At 40.9% G+C, this 20,852-nt stretch overlaps 1 protein-coding gene across 27 annotated transcripts in view; it reads left to right on the forward strand.

Annotated features, from left to right (window-relative positions):
* LOC111977567 (dystonin) overlaps positions 1-20,852 on the forward strand; it is a 198,098-nt gene that overhangs the window by 62,387 nt on the left and 114,859 nt on the right. For 26 of the 27 annotated variants that reach the window (XM_024007053.2, XM_024007056.2, XM_024007061.2 and 23 more), the window contains 22 exons: positions 1,593-1,759; positions 2,881-2,993; positions 3,611-3,717; positions 6,098-6,217; positions 6,722-6,817; positions 6,904-7,031; positions 10,447-10,540; positions 10,787-10,941; positions 11,084-11,549; positions 11,626-11,754; positions 11,925-12,002; positions 12,118-12,279; positions 13,186-13,290; positions 13,586-13,681; positions 13,770-13,895; positions 14,134-14,286; positions 14,782-15,063; positions 15,331-15,514; positions 17,942-18,099; positions 19,882-20,060; positions 20,286-20,424; positions 20,613-20,806. In XM_024007053.2, the coding sequence (XP_023862821.1) occupies positions 1,593-1,759; positions 2,881-2,993; positions 3,611-3,717; positions 6,098-6,217; positions 6,722-6,817; positions 6,904-7,031; positions 10,447-10,540; positions 10,787-10,941; positions 11,084-11,549; positions 11,626-11,754; positions 11,925-12,002; positions 12,118-12,279; positions 13,186-13,290; positions 13,586-13,681; positions 13,770-13,895; positions 14,134-14,286; positions 14,782-15,063; positions 15,331-15,514; positions 17,942-18,099; positions 19,882-20,060; positions 20,286-20,424; positions 20,613-20,806 (3,431 nt within the window). Of the gene's footprint in view, positions 1-1,592; positions 1,760-2,880; positions 2,994-3,610; positions 3,718-6,097; positions 6,218-6,721; positions 6,818-6,903; positions 7,032-10,016; positions 10,264-10,446; positions 10,541-10,786; positions 10,942-11,083; positions 11,550-11,625; positions 11,755-11,924; positions 12,003-12,117; positions 12,280-13,185; positions 13,291-13,585; positions 13,682-13,769; positions 13,896-14,133; positions 14,287-14,781; positions 15,064-15,330; positions 15,515-17,941; positions 18,100-19,881; positions 20,061-20,285; positions 20,425-20,612; positions 20,807-20,852 lie in introns of those variants that run through there. The other variant, XM_024007064.1, reaches the window with a different exon arrangement.

Genomic DNA, 20,852 nt, shown 5'->3' on the forward strand with positions numbered 1-20,852 from the left:
TGTGTTGATGTGTGATTGGACTTCACAGCACAATCTTTCCGTGTGCTGTACTGGCAGACTGCTAACCGCCATTTGCTCTCTAAAACCATTCAGAAGACAACTATAATTATACTATGACATAGTCTAAGATTCCCTTTGAGTCAAACAACAACATAACTGGCATCATCACATGCTGTGATGTGGAGCTGTAATATACAGCCTACAAAGCCACAACACATGGACACAGAGATAATTAGAAAGCGCTGAGTAGGTAATTAGCTTGTTTCACTGCTATGATTCTCCTCACAAGATATTTCACTCAGCAGTGTTTCTTGTGAGCCTCACCTCTGCTCGAGCTTGGCTACTAAGGTTCTACCCATTATGTCAAACCAGATTCTAAACTGTTTTTTGATCTTTAAAATGTTGTATACCTCAGTGATAAACAGCTGGCATTTGGAAAGGTTATTTGTTCTCTTTGATTCTCCTTGAAATGTTGATGTTTTGATTGCCCAGGTCCATATAACTCTCCCACTCCTTACTTCTAAGACACAGTTTATATCAGTGTCTGTGTTTTGCTACTAGATATCCCAGCTTTCGGATTCTAAAGGTAAAATACCAAAGGAAGCAGCTTATCACGGCAGGACCACTATTTTCCATGACGTAATTCCAAGTATAGGAAAGTGCAACAACCTTGGGGTCATTTGAGCAATTTTTACACAAATTAGTGGTCCATCTGGCAGCACATAGCATCATCTTTTTAGTATGCCCCCAAATCTACTGAACACGACTGCTACAATATGTTGTGTTACTCACCTTCAACCCCAATTTCAATGTCCATTTTTGCTTGCTCACCGGTTTGGGACAGATTTAGGGCTAAGGTTAATAGATAGTTGGAATTTTGTTGACAGTTAGTTGAACATACAGTATACTGAACATCTACAAACCATATATTTGGGACTTTCCAAATAAAGTGCTACCATCATTTTGCTTACTCAACGATTGTTAAAGTGTAGCTAGGTCAGCATTGCCTAGCGAAACATGAAGCATGACAACAGCAGGAAGAGGCTCAAAGGTCACTTCCTGTTGTCAAGGTCAGAGGTGATCATGTTTTTCCTCCAGCATAGATACATGGAATTGCTTCCTGATGTCGACTGTGTTGAAACGTCAGGGGAATGTGTTTGGTTTAAGATCATCGTACCCTTACTCTTTAACTTGTGCCAACGAATGGATTATTTATTATCCAGCTGCCAATTTGAGATGTCCAATAGGGACACTGATTCAGTATGAATCAAATAAGGAATTACTGAGGTGTAGCTGTATGAATTTGGTGCAGACATTTATCATGTGTGTATTCATTCAACACAATATAATGAATGTAGCACATTTATGTTGTTATTAGTTATTCTATCTGTGACTCTAGATTGGCTCCCAATTCAAACATATGTTCCTAACATCTGAAGTATTTCCATGAGGTATGATATACTTTATTGTTCCCGATATAGTCTGTCTCACCCATATGCTTGATGGTAATTTAGGTGTTTGATGGTAATGTAGGTGTAATGACTAGTTTGTGTTGTTCCTTATAATAACTTGTTTGTGTTGTTCCTCTCCAGATCTCTGAGATCCATGTTTGCGGGGAGTCGGAGGACATGACAGCCAAGGAGCGGCTGCTGATGTGGTCCCAGCAGATGACAGAGGGCTATGTGGGTGTACGCTGTAACAACTTCACCACCTCCTGGAGGGATGGGAGGCTGTTCAATGCTATCATTCACAAATATAGGTAACACCATTTACAAATACAGGCAATGCCATCATTCACAAATACATGTATAACACCATTTACAAATACAGGTAACACCCTCATTCATAAATACAGGTACCACTTGATATACGGAACCTGTATCTGAAAAAGAGACCCCTGTATCACCAATCCCTATATTTAATTTAAATTCCAGCACAGTGGCCTTATTGTTTGCTTTACAATGCTTTTTTAGGGATATATTTAAAAAATATATATAATTAGTCTTTCATCAGGGTTTAACTGGAATATCACCTCATATGAGTATATTTCCAGTTTATAACAGCAACAATTTACAGTTCATAAGAACATAACTATTTTCCTCCTTTGTTTACTTTTATGTCTTTTGCTGAGTCACGTCTGTGATTCACCACCACATTTTGAGTCTTGGACTTCTCTGTTTCCCATCAACCCAATAAGGCAGCACTTAGTGGTTGCATTTTCAGTTAGACAGTATCGGATTTCAGACCCTGTATATTCTACCTTGTTGGACTGACCTAAAATGACATGAACTAGACTGCAGTAGATGGAAAGGTATTTCTCCTTTCTCCCGCCTCTCTTTTGTTTGTTATGGTCAATGTCACATCACTATTTGCAGTCCTAGCCTTCTTAAGTTCAATGGACACATAACCCAACACAAGTTATTGACGTATGTGTGGGTCATGTGGAATTGTTTAACTTAACCATTGACCTCTTTTTGGCTGGCCTGACTGTCTTTGGCTCTTGAGCAAACGCATATTTATTTCTCTGGAAAGTCCGGGACTGCACTGTGTCCCTAGGCATTTCCTCTGTAGTTAGCTTACTATTTACAGGAGTATATTAGAGGCTCATTTAACATTGCTAACAATTTTTTCCTCACACTAAAACTTTTCTACAAACAAATATGTTTTCTTCAATGAGAAGTTCCTTACTAATACCAACATATTTCAAGAAGAATAGTGTGTGCTGAAATAGCTGAAATAACCTAAAACATAACAAAACAAACCACCCTAAATGTTTATTTGCCAAAATACTACATTTGTGCTCTTCCACATCCAAAAGTATCACATATTAACATTTCATAAAACAGATGAGCTCCATTAGTATGTTATCTTCCTTTGCAGACCTGATCTGGTGGATATGGGCAGAGTGTCGGCTCAGACTAGCCGGTCAAACTTAGAACAGGCCTTTGGTGTGGCTGAACGGCTTGGGGTGGCCAGACTACTGGACCCCGAGGGTGAGTTGTTCTGTTTATCCACATGCTCGTCTCTAACAGTTTGTTTGACACAGCAAGTTAACATTTGCCATTAACACCTCTTTGCTAGAGTAAATCAGCTTGAAGAAATGCAATGCATTATTACCCGAGTGGGGAGATGACTTCTATACACAGCTTTACTTACAGATGCAGGATCTTCACTTGATCACCATGCTGCAGGAGAACTTTCCTGCAGTGCAGGAAATGTGTAACTTGTAGTGTATTTAAGCTTTAAAAAGACTTCTAAACTGTGTCATTTCCAATTTCAGAGTTTATTTTCCCTTATGAAAAATGTATTAACCTCTAAAAATCGTCCCATTTAATTGTAATTCACATAATATTTGACATTTCAGGTTGCTGCAGGATTATTTTCCTGCTGTAGCAAACTGCCTCAAATTAAGATCCTACAGTTATACTGGCTGCTATTTGTTTTATTAGATGCTTTACAAAATGAAAACGACACAACAAGCATATGGCATAAATAGGATTCAAATAGCCCAGAGTATTCATGTCTGATTTTAAAAACTTTCTGGTATCATGTACAGTACCTTATGATGACCGTGTTGTGTATTTGATCTAATTTCACCTTTTCTCACCAGACATGGATGTGCAGTCTCCTGATGAGAAGTCGGTCATCACATACGTCTCCACACTGTATGATGTATTCCCTAAAGTACCTGATGGTGTTGACGGTATCAATGCAAATGTACGTACATGATGAACAGATTCTTGTACAGCACACTTAAATCTCCTATGCAATTATAGTTAAGAAAATTGTTTTGTATTAAAAAAAAWATATATATAATGAAAGCAAAGTTCACCTCAATACAAAGCAGCATATTCCTATTAACAGCATGGGTTGACTTATACCTTTTAAGCCATTGACTGCAGTGTACTTTCCTCTTGAAAGCGAACACAGTAAAATGTGTTTTTATGAATGTGATTATCACCATGTTAAATCAATCACTGCATGTACAGTTGAAGTCAGAAGTTTACATACACTTAGGTTGGAGTCATTAAAACTTGTTTTTCAACTACTCCACAAATGTATGTTTAACAAACTATAGTTTTGGCAAGTCAGTTAGGACATCTACTTTGTGCATGACACAAGGGATTTTTCCAACAATTGTTTACAGACAGATTATTTCACTTATAATTCACTGTATCACAATTCCAGTGGGTCAGAAGTTTACATACACTAAGTTGACTGGGCCTTTAAACAGCTCCAGAAAATGATGTCATAACCTTTAGAAGCTTCTGATAGGCTAATTGACATAATTTGAGTCAATTGGCGGTGGACCTGTGGATGTATCAAGGCCTACCTTCAAACTCAGGGCCTCTTTGCTTGATATCATGGGAAAATCAAAAGAAATCAGCCAAGACCTCAGAAAATAAATTGTAGACCTCCACAAGTCTGGTTCATCCTTGGAAGCAATTTCCAAATGCCTGAAGGTACCACGTTCATCTGTACAAACAATAGTACGCAAGTATAAACACCATGGGATCACGTAGCCGTCATACCGCTCAGGAAGGAGACGCGTTCTGTCTCCTAGAGATGAACGTGCTTTGGTGCGAAAAGTGCAAATCAATCCTTGAACAACAGCAAAGGAACTTTTGAAGATGCTGGAGGAAACAGGTACAAAGTATCTATATCCACAGTAAAACGAGTCCTATATCGACATAACCATGAAAGGTCGCTCAGCAAGGAAGAAGTCACTGCTCCAAAACCACCAGAAAAAAGCCAAACTACGGTTTGCAACTGCACATGGGGACAAAGATCGTACTTTTTGGAGAAATGTCCTCTGGTCTGATGAAACAAAAATAGAACTGTTTGGCCATAATGACCATCGTTATGTTTGGAGGAAAAAGGGGGAGGCTTGCAAGCCGAAGAACACCATCCCAACCGTGAAGCACGGGGGTGGCAGCATCATGTTGTAGGGGTGCTTTGCTGCAGGAGGGACTTGTGCACTTCACAAAATAGATGGCATCATGAGAAAGGAAAAATTTGTGGATATATTGAAGCAACATCTCAAGACATCAGTCAGGAAGTTAAAGCTTGGTCGCAAATGGGTCTTCCAAATGGACAATGACCCCAAGCATACTTCCAAAGTTGTGGCAATATGGCTTAAGGACAACAAAGTCACGGTATTGGTGTGGCCATCACAAAGCCCTGACCTCAATCCTATAGAAAATTTGTGGGCAGAACTGAAAAAGTGTCAGGAGGAATGGGCCGAAATTCACCTAAATTATTGTGGGAAGCTTTAGGCCTGTCTCTTATACACATCTAGATGTGTATAAGAGACAGATGTAAACCTCTGACCCACTGGGAATGTGATGAAAGAAATAAAAGCTGAAATAAATAATTCTCTCTACTATTATTCTGACATTTCACATTCTTAAAATAAAGTGGTGATCCTAACTGACCTAAGACAGGGACTTTTTACTTGGATTAAATGTCAGGAATTGTGAGTTTAAATGTATTTGGCTAAGGTGTATGTAAACTTCTGACTTCAACTGTATATTTCACACAGATCCTTTGAATTCACATCAGTGACAAGTATTTTTGCCTTACCTTTGGCATACTTCCTTGACTGTATTCTTTACTTGGATCTCAACTTTGATTCGAAACTTGATACTTGGCTGGGATTGGGCACAGATGTTATATGCAAATATGCATTCCATTRCATCACTCATATGTCTATTGGAAGGCATTTTTTTCAATCTGGCTTTGTTGAGGCAAATACTGTAAGTCTGAGCAGGATGCTAAAAGGGAGTATTTAGCTGCTGAAAGCCCTCTGAGAAAATTGTAGAAATGTTCTTTTAAAGGCGATGGAAGAATGCTGAAATGTGTGTACACTAATAACCACAGCAAAGAGTCTTAACTACTTGTTTTTGTAGTTTAGTTTGTATAGCACCAACTGTTCAAATAAATATTATGACAAGTTGCCCTATAGATGTATTGCTTGAACGACTTGAAATACGACTCAAAATACGCTCTACCCCAAGAACTTGGTCCATTTAGAAAATGCACATATCCCTACATGAGCCAATGTATTGATTAATACTGATATTTTTTTTCTTAACAGGATGTTGATATCAAATGGGTAGAGTACCAGAACATGGTGAATTACCTGATCCAGTGGATCAAACACAACGTGGGATTGATGTCAGACAGAGCGTTCCCTAACAACCCAGTGGAACTAAAGGTAAAGCACAAAGGAAATGTCATTACAGATCAAATGCAGCTTGAATGAACACATTTTCTGCCATATTGAATGGTAGAAAGATCCCTAATTTGATCAAGAATTAACCTCCAATAAGCCTCCAATATCTGGAGTGTTTGTCTGGTTGGTTTTCAGTAAGCTGGATATCAGTTTATAGAGCTTGGCCCTGAAAGCCTGAGGCTAGGAGCCCAAGCTCTCTGAGGCTTCAAATGGCCCCATAAGTAGCGTCATGTTAATGAAATGAAATATTAAAGCGAGCTATATTGACAGGTGTCAGAGAGCAGCTCTGTTTATTTCAAATAGTCCATAGCTGCTAATACAACAGGAGCTCTGTGTGGTACAGTAATTTCAAAGCAGACTAGTGTGAGTATACACAGATATTAGATGCATATATGATAGCAGAGACAAAATGTATTGATTCTATTGATTCAATATTTCTCTGATATGTGGCTATGTTTGCACTGAACTAATGTTTTTTTTTTACAGGCACTTTATACACAGTACTTGCAGTTTAAAGAGAATGAAATCCCACTGAAAGAAACCGAGAAGAGCAAAATCAAGCATCTATACAAAATGCTGGAGGTATGCTACCGCGACACAGCTCTTTCCAAACCAGCAAACTACAATGAACTTAACTAAGATGTTGCTGTGTATGTGTTGGGGGACAGGTGTGGATGGAGTTTGGTCGTATCCAGCTGCCTCAGGGGTTTCACCCCAATGATGTGGAGAAGGAATGGGGCAAGCTGATCGTGGCCATGCTGGAGAGGGAGAAGAGCCTGAGGCCTGAAGTGGACAGGTATGAAGGGTCATCCTTCTGATGCTGCTGGTGCACCACACACTACTATGATTTGTAATTCTAATCCCGTATTTACATGACAGCCATGTAAGTCATGTAAGTACATGAGCTAACTAAGATTGAAGATTTTACCCAATTGCCTGATTAGAATGACTATGAAAAACTGTATTTAGTGATTGGTTTCAGGGTCAATGGTGAGTGCTCTGGTGAACTGCTTATTTGTGTTACATGAAGTTTAGACACAAACGTCTAATTATAAAAGAGGGGCTCTTTTATAATTAGACGTTTGTGTCTAAACTTCTGTTTAAGGATGTGCAGTAATTTGATTATTCTGTGGTTCATGAAATGACATGGTCTTTACCCTTGTACATGCTGTGGTCTGTGGTTTGGTTAAATTCTGAGTTCTTCAAACTGAGGTAGCTATTTTTTTCCTAAAAGTCACTTTCTATGTCTCAGGTCAGGTTTGTAGGCATTAATTGTGCTGTGATTCCATGCCTAGTGTATCGGCTCAAGCCATTCAGTGATATTTTTCAGGTACTTTAGAGCGCTGATGGTGGGTGTTCCCATAATCTCTTGTCAACATCAGGTTGTTAAAAAGCTGACATTCTGGCACAGTCACAGGCACATTGTACTCTTATCATGACATCTCGCATGAATGGTTTTTGGACTGCAGGTACTATTTATGTTGGAAATCACCTGGCTTGTTGATATCTGGTAATGTTGTGTGATATTATGTAGATAACTATTGGCTTTGCAAACCAATAGAAGCCCAGTTGTACAGTATGTGCCACAACCCCTGTTACCATAAACTGTTACCAGGATTGTGGAGTAATTGATTACATGTAATCAGCAGCATACTGTACTAGCATACCACCCTGCATCCCACTGCTGGCTTGCCACTCAAGCTAAGCAGTGTCGGTCCTGGTCGGGCCCTGGATGGGAGACCAGATGCTGCTGGAAGTGGTGTTGGAAGGCCAGTAAGAGGCACTCTTTCCTCTGGTCTAAAAAAAATATCCCAATGCCCCAGGGCAGTGTTTGGGGACATTGCCCTGTGTAGGGTGCCGTCTTTCAGATGGGACGTTAAACGGGTGTCCTGACTCTCTGTGATCACTAAAAGATCCCATGGCACTTATTGTAAGAGTAGGGGTGTTAACCCCGGTGTCCTGGCTAAATTTCCCAATCTGGCCCTCATACCATCATGGCCACCTAATCATCCCCAGCTTCCAATTGGCTCATTCATCCCCCCTCCTCTCCCCTGTAACTATTCCCCAGGTCTTTGCTGTAAATGAGAATGTGTTCTCAGTCAATTTACCTGGTAAAATAAGGGTTAAAAATGTAATAAATGTAACTGATTGCAAAAAAAACGGTAACTGTAATCAAAAATATTGTAATCAAATTACAGATTTGAAAAACTAAATTAATATTTATAGGATTACTTTTAATTCAGAAAGGATTATTATGACACTTTTCTGTTTTCTCAATGACATTCAAATAAGCATTGAAAAAAAGCTCAGGTAGATTTTTTGGTGGTCTCTGACCACAAGTCAGAGACCACGATGAGGAAACACCAAATGTGTTTGATGGATAACGTGAAAAGATGAGGAATTGGCTTTTGTAGGCCAAAGTCTTCTAATGGTGCGACTGCTGTCGGCATCCAAAGATGATCCAACTTGAATAAAGCTAAGGACAACAGCAGTGGTGGTACACATATCACTTATTATTGTTATCTACATAGCGCATTGATGTGAATCACACTGCTGCTCTCTCATTTAGCTATTTGCGCGTTATGGATTGTGGTCGTTATGGATGGCTGTTCACAAATATTTATTTGTATTTTAACCCAATAATGGTTGAATTGAAGAAGTTTAAGCTGCTTATCAATCATTGTTTTTGCGACCAGTGGACAGACAGTGAAAATTCACTCTTGCAACAGCTGCATAGTGTGGATCCCAGCCTATGGAAGAAAWGTTTGAGGGAGTTCCTCCCTTCTAAACTCCTCCGTGGCATTGTGCTCCATACTGTCAAAAAATAGTTTCATTTAAGAAGACCATGTTATTGCTCAATTAAATTTGTGTTGATAAAAAAAATTGCATAGGCCTCACGGACACATGCTCAAATTGGCATACTTTTGATAGACTTAAACAGCTGTAAATTATCGAGATATCAAAGTGTCACCTACAAAAACGTAAACAATAGTCCTATAGCATGCAGAACATGGCATACATTTTTCACATGCAAATAGCACTTTTCGGTAGTGCTCAAAGCATGCCATTCCATGAGAGCAACATTTATTTTTCGACCTGAAGCAATGAGTACAATCACTCCTCCATGACAACAACATCATAAACAACAGAGTTGGCTAATAAGTCCTTAGTTTTTGGGTTATGCTCAGGTAAAACAATTTGGCTAATCTATATTACCAAGATCTATTACTCAAGGGGTATTAAATTAATTGGAATGACTGGAAATCTGACAAACTTTGTTTTTAATGTAAAGATATAGCCTAATCAAATGAGAATCAGTTGTATAAAGCAATGGGTTAGAAGAAGCCTACATAACCAACCCATAAAGCAAATGCAATATCCATTTATGACCAGCTATGTAAACATTGATTTGTAATATACATTTTTGTCTTCTTCTAACGCCTCTTAAGGGGAAGGTAATCTAAAAGTAACTGAAAGTAATCAGATTACCTTACTGAGTTTGAGTTATCCAAAGTTATGTCACTGATTACAATTTTGGAAAGTTACCTAGTAACTGTAACGGATTACATTTAGAAAGTAACCTACCCAACCCTGACTGTTACTGTCTGAACCTGTAATGAATTGTACAAATAATGCCATGAGCTTCTATGGCCTAGGGCAACATGTTCTTTAAGGTGTGGGTTCTATTTTATTGTCTCTTCACCTCGTTGCATGAGTACAAGGATGGGCCTATAAAAGGGGGAGAAGAAAACACTTTGTGTCAGTTGGACCTGTGAGTGTGTGTATGTCTGTGCTGGAGTTCCTATTTCAGATGGAAGCGAAATTAGCTAGCTAGTGTGATTCTCTGAGTGGCTCAGTATAGTCCTATAGTCTTCTAGCATGCACAACAACATGGCATACAACATGGGATACAGCACTGTCTCGTCTGTGAGCAACAGCACTCTCTCAGGACCAGCCATAGAGCCGCTGCTCTCCAGCACTGCCGTCTTTCCAATGTTTCTCAATAACAACTCTGTGGATGGATCAAGGTGATGTTAACTATTAGAAGTCAGGGCTGTCCAAGCTTTTCTTGTTTGTTTGTTTGTAGATGTATTTTCTGCAGATGGGATTTTCAAATGGAACTGATGCCATTGTAGTGCCACACCTTTGTTGTTTATTCTGTAAAATGACATCTTTAATATGAATGTCAATTATTGTATTTTTTCTTTTAGGCTTGAAATGTTGCAGCAGATTGCAACCAGAGTCCAGCGGGACTGTGTCACTGGAGAGGACAAACTAGCGTTAGCACGAACTGCCCTGCAGTCTGTAAGTACATAAGAATTTGTTCTTAACTGGCTGGCCTAGTTAAATAAAGGTTAAATATAAAAAATAAAATAAAAATTGGAACAGCATATTCACAACAAAAGCACAGAATTCTCCAGGTCCTGCTTTTACTGATGTTTATTTGATGAGGCAAATTTTGTGTCTATTTTTTTTACATCATTGTTGTTATTGAACTTTGTAATAGAAAAGTACATCACCAACTGTTTGGACATTTTCATTTTTTCTCAGGATGCTAAGAGACTAGAGTCTGGGGTCCAGTTCCAGAACGAAGCAGAGGTCTCTGGGTACCTTCTGGAATGTGAGAACCACCTGAGACAGCAGGTGGTTGACATCCAGATTCTACTGGACGGGAAGTTCTACTGCTCCGATCGGCTTGTTCAAAGGTGCAAACTCACTGCTTTCTCTAAATGCCATGCAACACATATAAATAAACATAACATTTGTTGTGAAATCTTCATTAAACTGATAAAAAAAATCATTCAACTATTTCTAAACATATCATCGTGTGTTGTGTGTATGATCCAGGGTATCCAAGCTCCGTGACGACCTGCTGGGGCTGAGGGCAGAGTGTTCCTCTGTGTACAGTCAAGGACGCACCCTGACCACCCAACAGACCAGGATGGTGATCTCAGGCATCACTCAGAGTCTCAACTCAGGCTTCTCTTCATCGAATCACAACTCCAGCCTCACCCCAGCCCTCACCCCTGGAGGCCTGGGAACTCCCGGTTCCACCTTCACCTCCAGCTTTACCCCGGGCCTCACCCCTGCCCTGAGCCCCGCAATGACACCTGGCGGCATGCAGCCCGGGTCAATCCAGGCCTATATGGGGGGCGGAGGAGGGGGCATGGATCCGGGATCCCTCCAACACCACAAACACATGCAGATCCGCAAGCCCCTTGGCAAGTCCTCGCTAGTAGACCCCAACATGACCAAGGAGGAGGTCAACATGAACTTTGTGCAGGACCTGATCAACTGGGTGGAGGAGATGCAGGTGAGGACCTACATTTTGATATTTGTGATTTAGACATTTTGAGACCAATTCCTAATTGGTTTCTCTTCCTTTGAAGGTGCAATTGGATCACGGAGATTGGGGAGCCGATTTGCCAAGTGTGGAAACACAGTTAGAGAACCACAGAAGTGTTCACAGAGCCATCGAAGAATTTCAAATGAGCCTTAAAGAAGCCAAACTTAGTGAGGTATGTACAAGCAACAGTCCGCCTATTCTGCCAAGTTTCTGTCTGGACAAACTTAGAAATATCTCTGTGCATCACATTCAGTTGTTTTGTTTGGAGTGCAAACCCCTCAATGCTGCAACGTTTTTTAAATGTCAACTAATAAAAACATWTGGTATGTCTATTTATCTCAGATTCAGATGACCCAAGCGCAAAAACTAAGTTATTCTGAGAAGCTGGGCAACTTAGAATATCAGTATGGGAAGTTACTGGTACGTTTCCTGTTAAAATAATTGGTAGTTCTAACTAACAAAATAATTACTTCTCTACTATTTTTAATACAACATGGACAACCTGACTATTTCCTGTGGTTCTGGGCTTCTRTAGAAATGTTCGCGGGAGCGTCAGAAGAACCTGGAGAGCCTGCATGACTTTGTGTCGCGGGCCACCATGGAACTAATCTGGCTCAACGAGAAAGAGGAAGAAGAGGTCGCTTTCGACTGGAGCGATCGCAACGGCAACATCTCCAAGAAGAGAGAGTACCACGCTGTGAGTCCCGACACTGTTCAGAACATTGTATTTCCATATTTTGCTCACAGAATATAATATCATTATTCAGTTCCTATTCATTCTTGTAGACAATTACTTTAACATTATAGGTGTGTTTAGAGAGTTATTCTATTAGCCAGTTGTTGGTGACTTTGAGGCTAAACATCTGAGCTATGCATTTCTGGCAAGGATCCACCGCTGGCATGTACAGCCTTCCCACCAGGAAGTGAGTTTGACTCAGTTGACCTAAAGGGATTAACACATTTCCTTCTGGTGAAACAATATCTTGTGGAAATCTTATTTCTGAGGGTGGTATGTTTTCTCTGAAAACAAAGTACAAAGGCTACATAACGTATGGGTGGAAATGAGTCGTAGGGGCTTGTTTGGGGCTTACATCATACCATTTAAACACATGGATATGGCTATATTACCAACGTCCTATTCATCTTAGAATCAATTAGATGAATCGGTTCAATGTGTATCCAATGGGATTTGGTTCAAGCTGGTATTTAGAGATGCGTGCCATACGAGCCTCTTCCAAGTCATAGTGTAGGTATCCCGATTGGGAAGGGATTGGTCTCAGGCAATGGTTGGATGCCAAGGACGCGGTGTGACATCTCGGGTCTCTCTCTCTCTCTCTCTCTCTCTCTGTGTCTCTGTCTCTGTCTGTCTCTGTCTCTCTCTCTGTCTCTCTCTGTCTGTCTCTCTGTCTGTCTCTCTTTCTCTGTCTCTCTCTCTGTCACGGTCTCTCTCTCTGTCTCTCTCTCTGTCTCTGTCTCTCTCTGTCTTTCTCTGTTTCTGTCTCTGTCTCTCTCTGTCTCTCTCTCTGTCTTGCTCTCTGTCACGGTCTCTCTCTCTGTCTCTCTCTGTCTCTGTCTCTCTCTGTCTCTGTCTCTCTCTCTGTAGGATCTGATGAGAGAGTTGGACGACAAGGAGAAGGTGATCAAGTCTGTGCAGGATAATGCAGAGAACCTTCTGCAGGAGAACCACCCTGCCAGGCTAACTATTGAAGTAAGCCCTGTCTGTGTTTACAGATGTCACATAACCACTCCATAACCATCTGATATAAACTTCTTTAGTGTAAATCCAATATTTTTTTATATGATAAATCAGTTAGATTGTATGCCTCCGATAATGTGGTAATTTGTCCATTCAAATATAAATATGATTACTCATTTTCAGCTAAACCTGCGTTGGTGCTCAATAGTGTCATACACAACATTTCAATTGCTTCACTAACTTATTCCTAGAAGAACCATCATAGGGTATTTTTAATTGTAACATGTTTCTGTGTGGAATCCTCTAGGCATATAGAGCAGCCATGCAGACCCAGTGGAGCTGGATTCTACAGCTCTGCTCTTGTGTGGAGCAGCACCTGAAAGACAACTCAGTCTATTTCGAGGTGAGTTATCTGTTTTCCTCAAACAAAGGGATGAAGGCCTGCTAGTTGCAAAAAGCTAATCTGATCTCCTTTCCTCACTTCCATACAGTTTTTCAATGATGCCAAAGAGTCCATGGACTACCTGAAGAGCCTACAAGGTGACATCCAAAGAAAGTATGGCTGTGATCGGACAAGCAGCGTACACAAGCTGGAGGATCACATCCAGGAGTCCATGGTAAGCTGGCATTCCCAAACTATGTTGTTAAATGAGACACATAGACCAATCCCAAAGACTCACATGGTCAGAAATCCAATTATGAATTCCTAGAGGTTCCAAATGAATACCCCCACCATTAAACATGAACTAACTATCCCTGTGAGAGAATTCTGCTTATGCTGAGCTGGTGAAGTATCATAATCCACCCGTGTGTTTGACTGATGCTGGAACATGGGTGTGGTCTGTCTGTCCCCAGGATGAGAAGGAGCAGCTCCTCCAGTACCGTAGCACAGTGGCTGGGTTGGTGGGCAAGGCCAAGGCCATCGTCCAGCTCAAGCCCAGAACCCCAGACACCCCTATCAGGTCTTCCATACCCGTCAAAGCCATCTGTGACTACCGACAAATAGAGGTGCTATTTGAGTCTCTTGTTAGAGATACATGTATGTGCTACCAGGGGCGCAACTTTTACTGGGGACGGGGGGGACGGGGCAGTGATACAAAACGAGGCAACGGTGTGCTATAGGACCATACGGACGCATCCGAGCTGTCGGGTGGGCTGTTTGGAGTGTTTATCCAACTGGATAAAAAAATATATATATATAAAAACAAATTATGTGCCCCCCCACTTCTAAAACCAAAGTTGCGCCCCTGTGTGCTACTCTCCATTTTCTATTCATTCAAGTAGTTCATCACAAGTCGCATAATTTACATTGAGTTGTCAAACTTATCTTCTGTAGTAACAAGATGTAAATTGAGGTCTCTAAGGAACATGTTTAGCCATGTTAACTCCAGGGATGTTTATTTAGATAGCGGATCAAAAGTTTGATACTTTGAGTTGATTTGGATTTCAGAGTCAAATTGTAGTCGTTTTGATTTGTCATGTCTCACTTCGTCTCACTCCTAGATCACCATCTATAAGGATGATGAGTGTGTCCTGGCCAGTAACTCTCACCGGGCCAAGTGGAAGGTGATCAGTCCGTCTGGCAATGAGGCCATGGTGCCCTCTGTCTGCTTCACTGTGCCTCCACCCAACAAGGAGGCTGTGGACCAGGCCAGCAGAATTGAGCAGCTGTACCAGAATGTCCTGACTCTGTGGCACCACTCGCACATCAACATGAAGAGCGTGGTCTCCTGGCACTACCTGATGGCGGACGTCAGAGCCATCCGTAACTGGAACGTGTCCTCAGTACGTTTACACTTATCTACTTAATCAACTTCTAGACCCCATTAGCAACACTTAAAGTGATAAAGGTATAATTATGCATCTTCTACTGATTTTGGTGTTCATAAGAAAGAAAGTGATTACTGTTATTAAGCCTAGTGTTTCCTATACTCACCGACTTTACCTGTCATTTCATCATTATAGTTGGTGCTGACTGTACCTTTTCAGAGAACATTCTAGAAGGTTTCCAGGTATGGGTCTGTCTCATGTGTTTTCCCCTGTTCTCCCCAGATTAAGACCATGTTGCCAGGCGAGCACCAGCAGGTCCTTAGCAACCTGCAGTCCCACTTTGAGGACTTCCTGGAGGACAGCGAGGAGTCGGAGGTGTTCACAATGGCAGACTGTTCCCAGCTAGAGAGGGAGGTGTTGACCTGCAAGGAGTATTACGAGGAGCTGCTCAAGTCTGCAGAGAGAGGCAAGGCTGAACTAAGATAGTCTGCAGAGAGAGGCAAAGTTAAGCTTGTCTGCAGAGAGATGCAAGGCTAAGCTAAGCTAGTCTGCAGAGAGAGGCAAGGCTAAACTAAGCTAATATGCAGAGAGAGGCAAGGCTAAACTAAGCTAGTCTACAGAGAAAGGCAAGGCTAAGCTAAGCTAGTCTGCAGCAAGGCTAAACTATTAGCTAACTTCTACTCAGGAGCTCGCTGGTACATGTTTTGGCAGCAGTCCTTGAGGCAGACGGATGGTTCTTTAAAACTATTAGGCATAAAGCATGGAATTATGTTTGAACCTGCCAGGGTCCCCATGGCCAGAACTGTAGGAAAGGGTGTGTTTGTGTGTGTGGGCATACTGATGCGTGTGTCTGGGTGTGTGACTACATTTTCCCTATATGTTTCCCCTGATCTTGCAATTATGTATGTTTAGATACTTGGTCTTATGTCACCACAGGTAGTAGAATCTCCTGCAGAGGACTTTAGGGAGGTGTTGATTTGCTTGATTGCCCACCAATTAATCAGCATAATTAATTAATAATATGCGGATTGTTTGTAAACACTTTGCAATAATGATGCCAAATTGTATTAATAGTGTCAGAGATTACTACATAGTTTTTCATTAACACATTCACTTCATACTCCCTCAGTTATGTCTGGGAGAGATGTGTTTTGAATTATATACAGTATTCAGACCCCTTGACCTTTTCCAAATTTTGTTACGTTACAGCCTTATTCTAAAATGGATTGAGTAGTTTTCCCCCCTGATCAATCTACGCACAATACCCCATAATGACAAAGTAAAACCATGATTTTTTTAATTTCTGCACATTTATTACAAATAAAAAACTGAAATATGACATTTACATAAGTATTCAGACCCTTTACCCAGTCCTTTTTGCAGCACATTTGGCAGCGATTACAGCCTCGCGTCTTCTTGGGTATGACGCTACAAGCTTGGCACCCCTGTATTTGGGGAGTTTCTCCCATTCTTCTCTGAAGATCCTCTCAAGTTCTGTCAGGTTGGATGGGGAGCGTTGCTGCACAGGTATTTTCATGTCTCTCCAGAGTAGTTTCATTGGGTTCAAGTCCGGGCTCTGGCTGGGCCACTCAAGGACATTCAGAGACTTGTCCCGAAGCAACTCCTGTGTTGTCTTGGCTGTGTGCTTAGGGTCGTTGTCCTGTTGGAAGGTGAACCTTCACCCCAGTCTGAGGTCCTGAGCGCTCTGGAGCAGGTTTTCATCAAGAATATCTCTGTACTTTGCTCCGTTCATCTTTCCCTCGATCCTGACTAGTTTCCCAGTCCCTGCCGCTGAAAAACACGATGCTGCCACCACCATGCTTCACAATAGGGATGGTGCCAGGTTTCCTCCAGACATGATGCTTGGCATTCAAGCCAAAGAGTTCAATCTTGGTTTCATCAGATCAGATCATTTTGTTTCTCATGGTCTTCAAGTCTTTATGTGCCTTTTGGCAAACTCCAAGCAGGCTGTCATGTGTCTTTTACTGAGAAGTGGCTTCTGTCTGGCCACTCTACCAAGGCCTGATTGGTGGAGTGCTGCTGAGATGGTTGTCCTTGTGGAAGGTTCTCCCATCTCCACAGAGGTACTCTGGAGCTCTTTCAGAGTGACCGTCGGGTTCTTGGTCACCTCCCTGACCAAGGCCCTTCTCCCCCGATTGCTCAGTTTGGCCGGGTGGCCAGCTCTAGGAAGAGGCTTGGTGGTTCCAAACTACTTCCATTTAAGAATGATGGAGACCACTGTCTTCTTGGGGACCTTCAATGCTGCAGAAATGTTTTGGTATCCTTCCCCGGATCTGTGCCTCGACACAATCCTGTCTCGGAGCTCTACGGACAATTCCTTCAACCTCATGGCTTGGTTTCTGCTTTGACATACACTGTCAACTGTGGGACATTATATAGACAGGTGTGTGCCTTTCCAAATCATGTCCAATCAATTGAATTTACCACAGGTGGACTCCAATCAAGTTGTAGAAACATTTTAAGGATGATCAATGGAAACAGGATGCACCTGAGCTCAATTTCGAGTCTCATAGCGAAGGGTCAGAATACTTATGTAAATAAGGTATTTCTGTTGTTTTTATACATTTGCTAAAATTTATAAATACCTGTTTTTGCTTTGTCATTGTGAGATATTGTGTGTAGATTGATGAGGATTTTGGGGTATTTTATCCATTTTCGAATAAGGCTGTAACGTAACAAAATGTGGAAAAGGGGAAGGGGTCTAAATAATTTCCGAATACAGTACATATTCATTTAGATTGTTTACTAATGTTACTGTTACACAGCTTGCAGTAGACCAGTGACTGAGAAAAATCCCAAGTGTTTGGACACTTAGACTTGGTGTCCTCTCGTTGTTTGGTTGTTACTCATTCTATGGTTTTGTGTTGAACAGAGGAACATGAGGAGTCTGTGTACAACCTGTATATCTCTGAGGTGCGTAACTTCCGCATGCGTCTGGAGGCTCAGGAGGAGCACCTGATCCGACAGATCCGCACCCCACTGGACAGAGACGACCTGGAGCAGAGTATCCTGCGCATCACAGAGCAAGAGGTATCATTACTCTGTCATATTACAACTCACTAACCAGACTGTATCATTACTCTGTCATATTACAACTCACTATTCAGACTGTATCATTACTCTGTCATATTACAACTCACTATTCAGACTGTATCATTAGCTTCTGTCATATTACAACTCACTATTCAGACTGTATCATTTACTCTGTCATATTACAACTCACTATTCAGACTGTATCATTACTCTGTCATATTACAACTCACTTACTCAGACTGTATCATTACTCTGTCATATTACAACTCACTATTCAGACTGTATCATTACTCTGTCATATTACAACTCACTATTCAGACTGTATCATTACTCTGTCAATATACAACTCACTATTCAGACTGTATCATTACTCTGTCATATTACAACTACTATTCAGACTGATCATTACTCTGTCATATTACAACTCACTATTCAGACTGTATCATTACTCTGTCATATACAACTCACTATTCAGACTGTATCATTACTCTGTCATATTACAACTCACTATTCAGACTGTATCATTATTCTGTCATATTACAACTCACTATTCAGAACTGTATCATTACTCTGTCATATTACAACTCACTATTCAGACTGTATCATTACTCGTTCATATTACAACTCACTATTCAGACTGTATCATTACTCTGTCATATTACAACTCACTATTCAGAATGTATCATTACTCTGTCATATTACAACCACTATTCAGACTGTATCATTCTCTGTCATATTACAACTCACTATTCAGACTGTATCATTACTCTGCTATATTACAACTCACTATTCAGACTGTATCATTACTCTGTCATATTACAACTCACTATTCAGACTGTATCATTACTCTGTCATATTACAACACTATAGACTGTACATTACTCTGTCATATTACAACTCACTATTCAGACTGTATCATTACTCTGTCAATTACAACTCACTATTCAGACTGATCATTACTCTGTCATATTACAACTCACTAACAGCTGTATCATACTCTGTCATATCAACTCACTATTCAGACTGTATCATTACTCTGTCATATTACAACTCACTATTCAGACTGTATCATTACTCTGTCATATTACAACCCACTATTCAGACTGTATCATTACTCTGTCATATTACAACTCACTATTCAGACTGTATCATTACTCTGTCATATTACAACTCACTATTCAGACTGTATCATTACTCTGTCATAAATTACAACTCACTATTCAGACTGTATCATTACTCTGTCATATTACAACTCACTTAACAGACTGTTATCATTACTCTGTCATATTACAACTCACTAACAGACTGTATCATTACTCTGTCATATTACATACACGCTCACTTATGTACTCACACACCATGACATCAAATACCACTCCAGAATCATACCTACACTATTCGAAGATTCATCTACTGTTCACTTTACAAACTTCACTATTCAGACTGTATCATTACTCTGTCATATTACAACTCACTATTCAGAATGTATCATTACTCTGTCATATTACAACTCACTATTCAGAATGTATCTCTCTGTCTTACACATCTATTCATCATATTTTTTCAAGACATGGGTCAAATACATTATGTCAAATACATCTGTGCTTGATTTACTTTTCCAGGTACAATGAGACCAATAGAATAATATCACGAGTGTGAACTTCAAGACAAACCAAGTACACCTAAATTGTGAAGTGTTTAATGTACTGTACTGTATGTATTTGACCCAGGTGTGATCTATTCATATTGACTTAACTCCTCCAAATTCGTCCCTTGCAGAAGAAGAAGGCAGAGCTGGATCAGCTAATGGAGGATCTGGAGAACATGAAGGAGAAGTGTGAGACATTCCTCAGACAGGCCACGGCCTCTCCCTCTGTACCCGCCCTCTCCTCTGACCTCAACGTCCTCATCCAGAGCATGAGCCAGGTTTACTCCATGTCCTCCATCTACCTGGAGAAGTAAGTGGGCACAGACACTGTTATGGCCCTCCTCAGTACAGGGCTAGAATATCCTCAGCACATTCAAAATCAACAAGGCATTTGCAATTCGGTTTTATGGTCCCACTTTAAATGCAACTTTAAAGTCTTCATGAAGCCTTCATAAACCCTTTATAAGGACTTCATAGATGCACTGCAAAATGTTGATATAGATAACGTTACACTGTCTCTATGGTGTCTCTGCAGGCTGAAGACGGTGAGCTTGGTGGTGAGGCACAGCCAGAATGCAGAGGCTCTAGTGAAGCTCTTTGAGGCCAAACTTTCTGAGGAAGACGCTGTGAACTCTGACCTGAAGTCCATTGACACAGTCATCAGCACACTCAAGGTAAGCTCCCTCAGTAGTAGTTTAACATTTAAAATGGCAATATATCCTATTCAATCTTTTGGTTTTCTCTGTATGGTTGGCAAAATGATTGCTGGAGTTAAATTCTTATTTTGTGGAACCCAGTCCTCGAGAGCCACTATCATGCTATGATTGATGTTGAGCCATGTCTTTCCTCTACTTTATTTTAGCAATGGCGCTCAGAGATTGACGAACAGCGGGAGGTCTTCCATGACCTGGAGGATGGGCTGCAAAAGGCCCGTGGAATCAGTGACCACATGTTCAAGGCTCACAACGAGCGGGACTTTGACCTGGACTGGCACAAGGAGAAGGCTGACCAGCTGGGAGAGAGGTGGCACAATGTCCACACCCAAATTGACAGCAGGTTAGTGTTTTCAGGTCAACTCAAATGTTTAGGGACAGATTTAATT

The sequence above is a fragment of the Salvelinus sp. IW2-2015 genome, linkage group LG18 (genome assembly GCF_002910315.2).
Source record: "Salvelinus sp. IW2-2015 linkage group LG18, ASM291031v2, whole genome shotgun sequence".
In the NCBI taxonomy this organism is placed as follows: Eukaryota; Metazoa; Chordata; class Actinopteri; order Salmoniformes; family Salmonidae; genus Salvelinus; species Salvelinus sp. IW2-2015.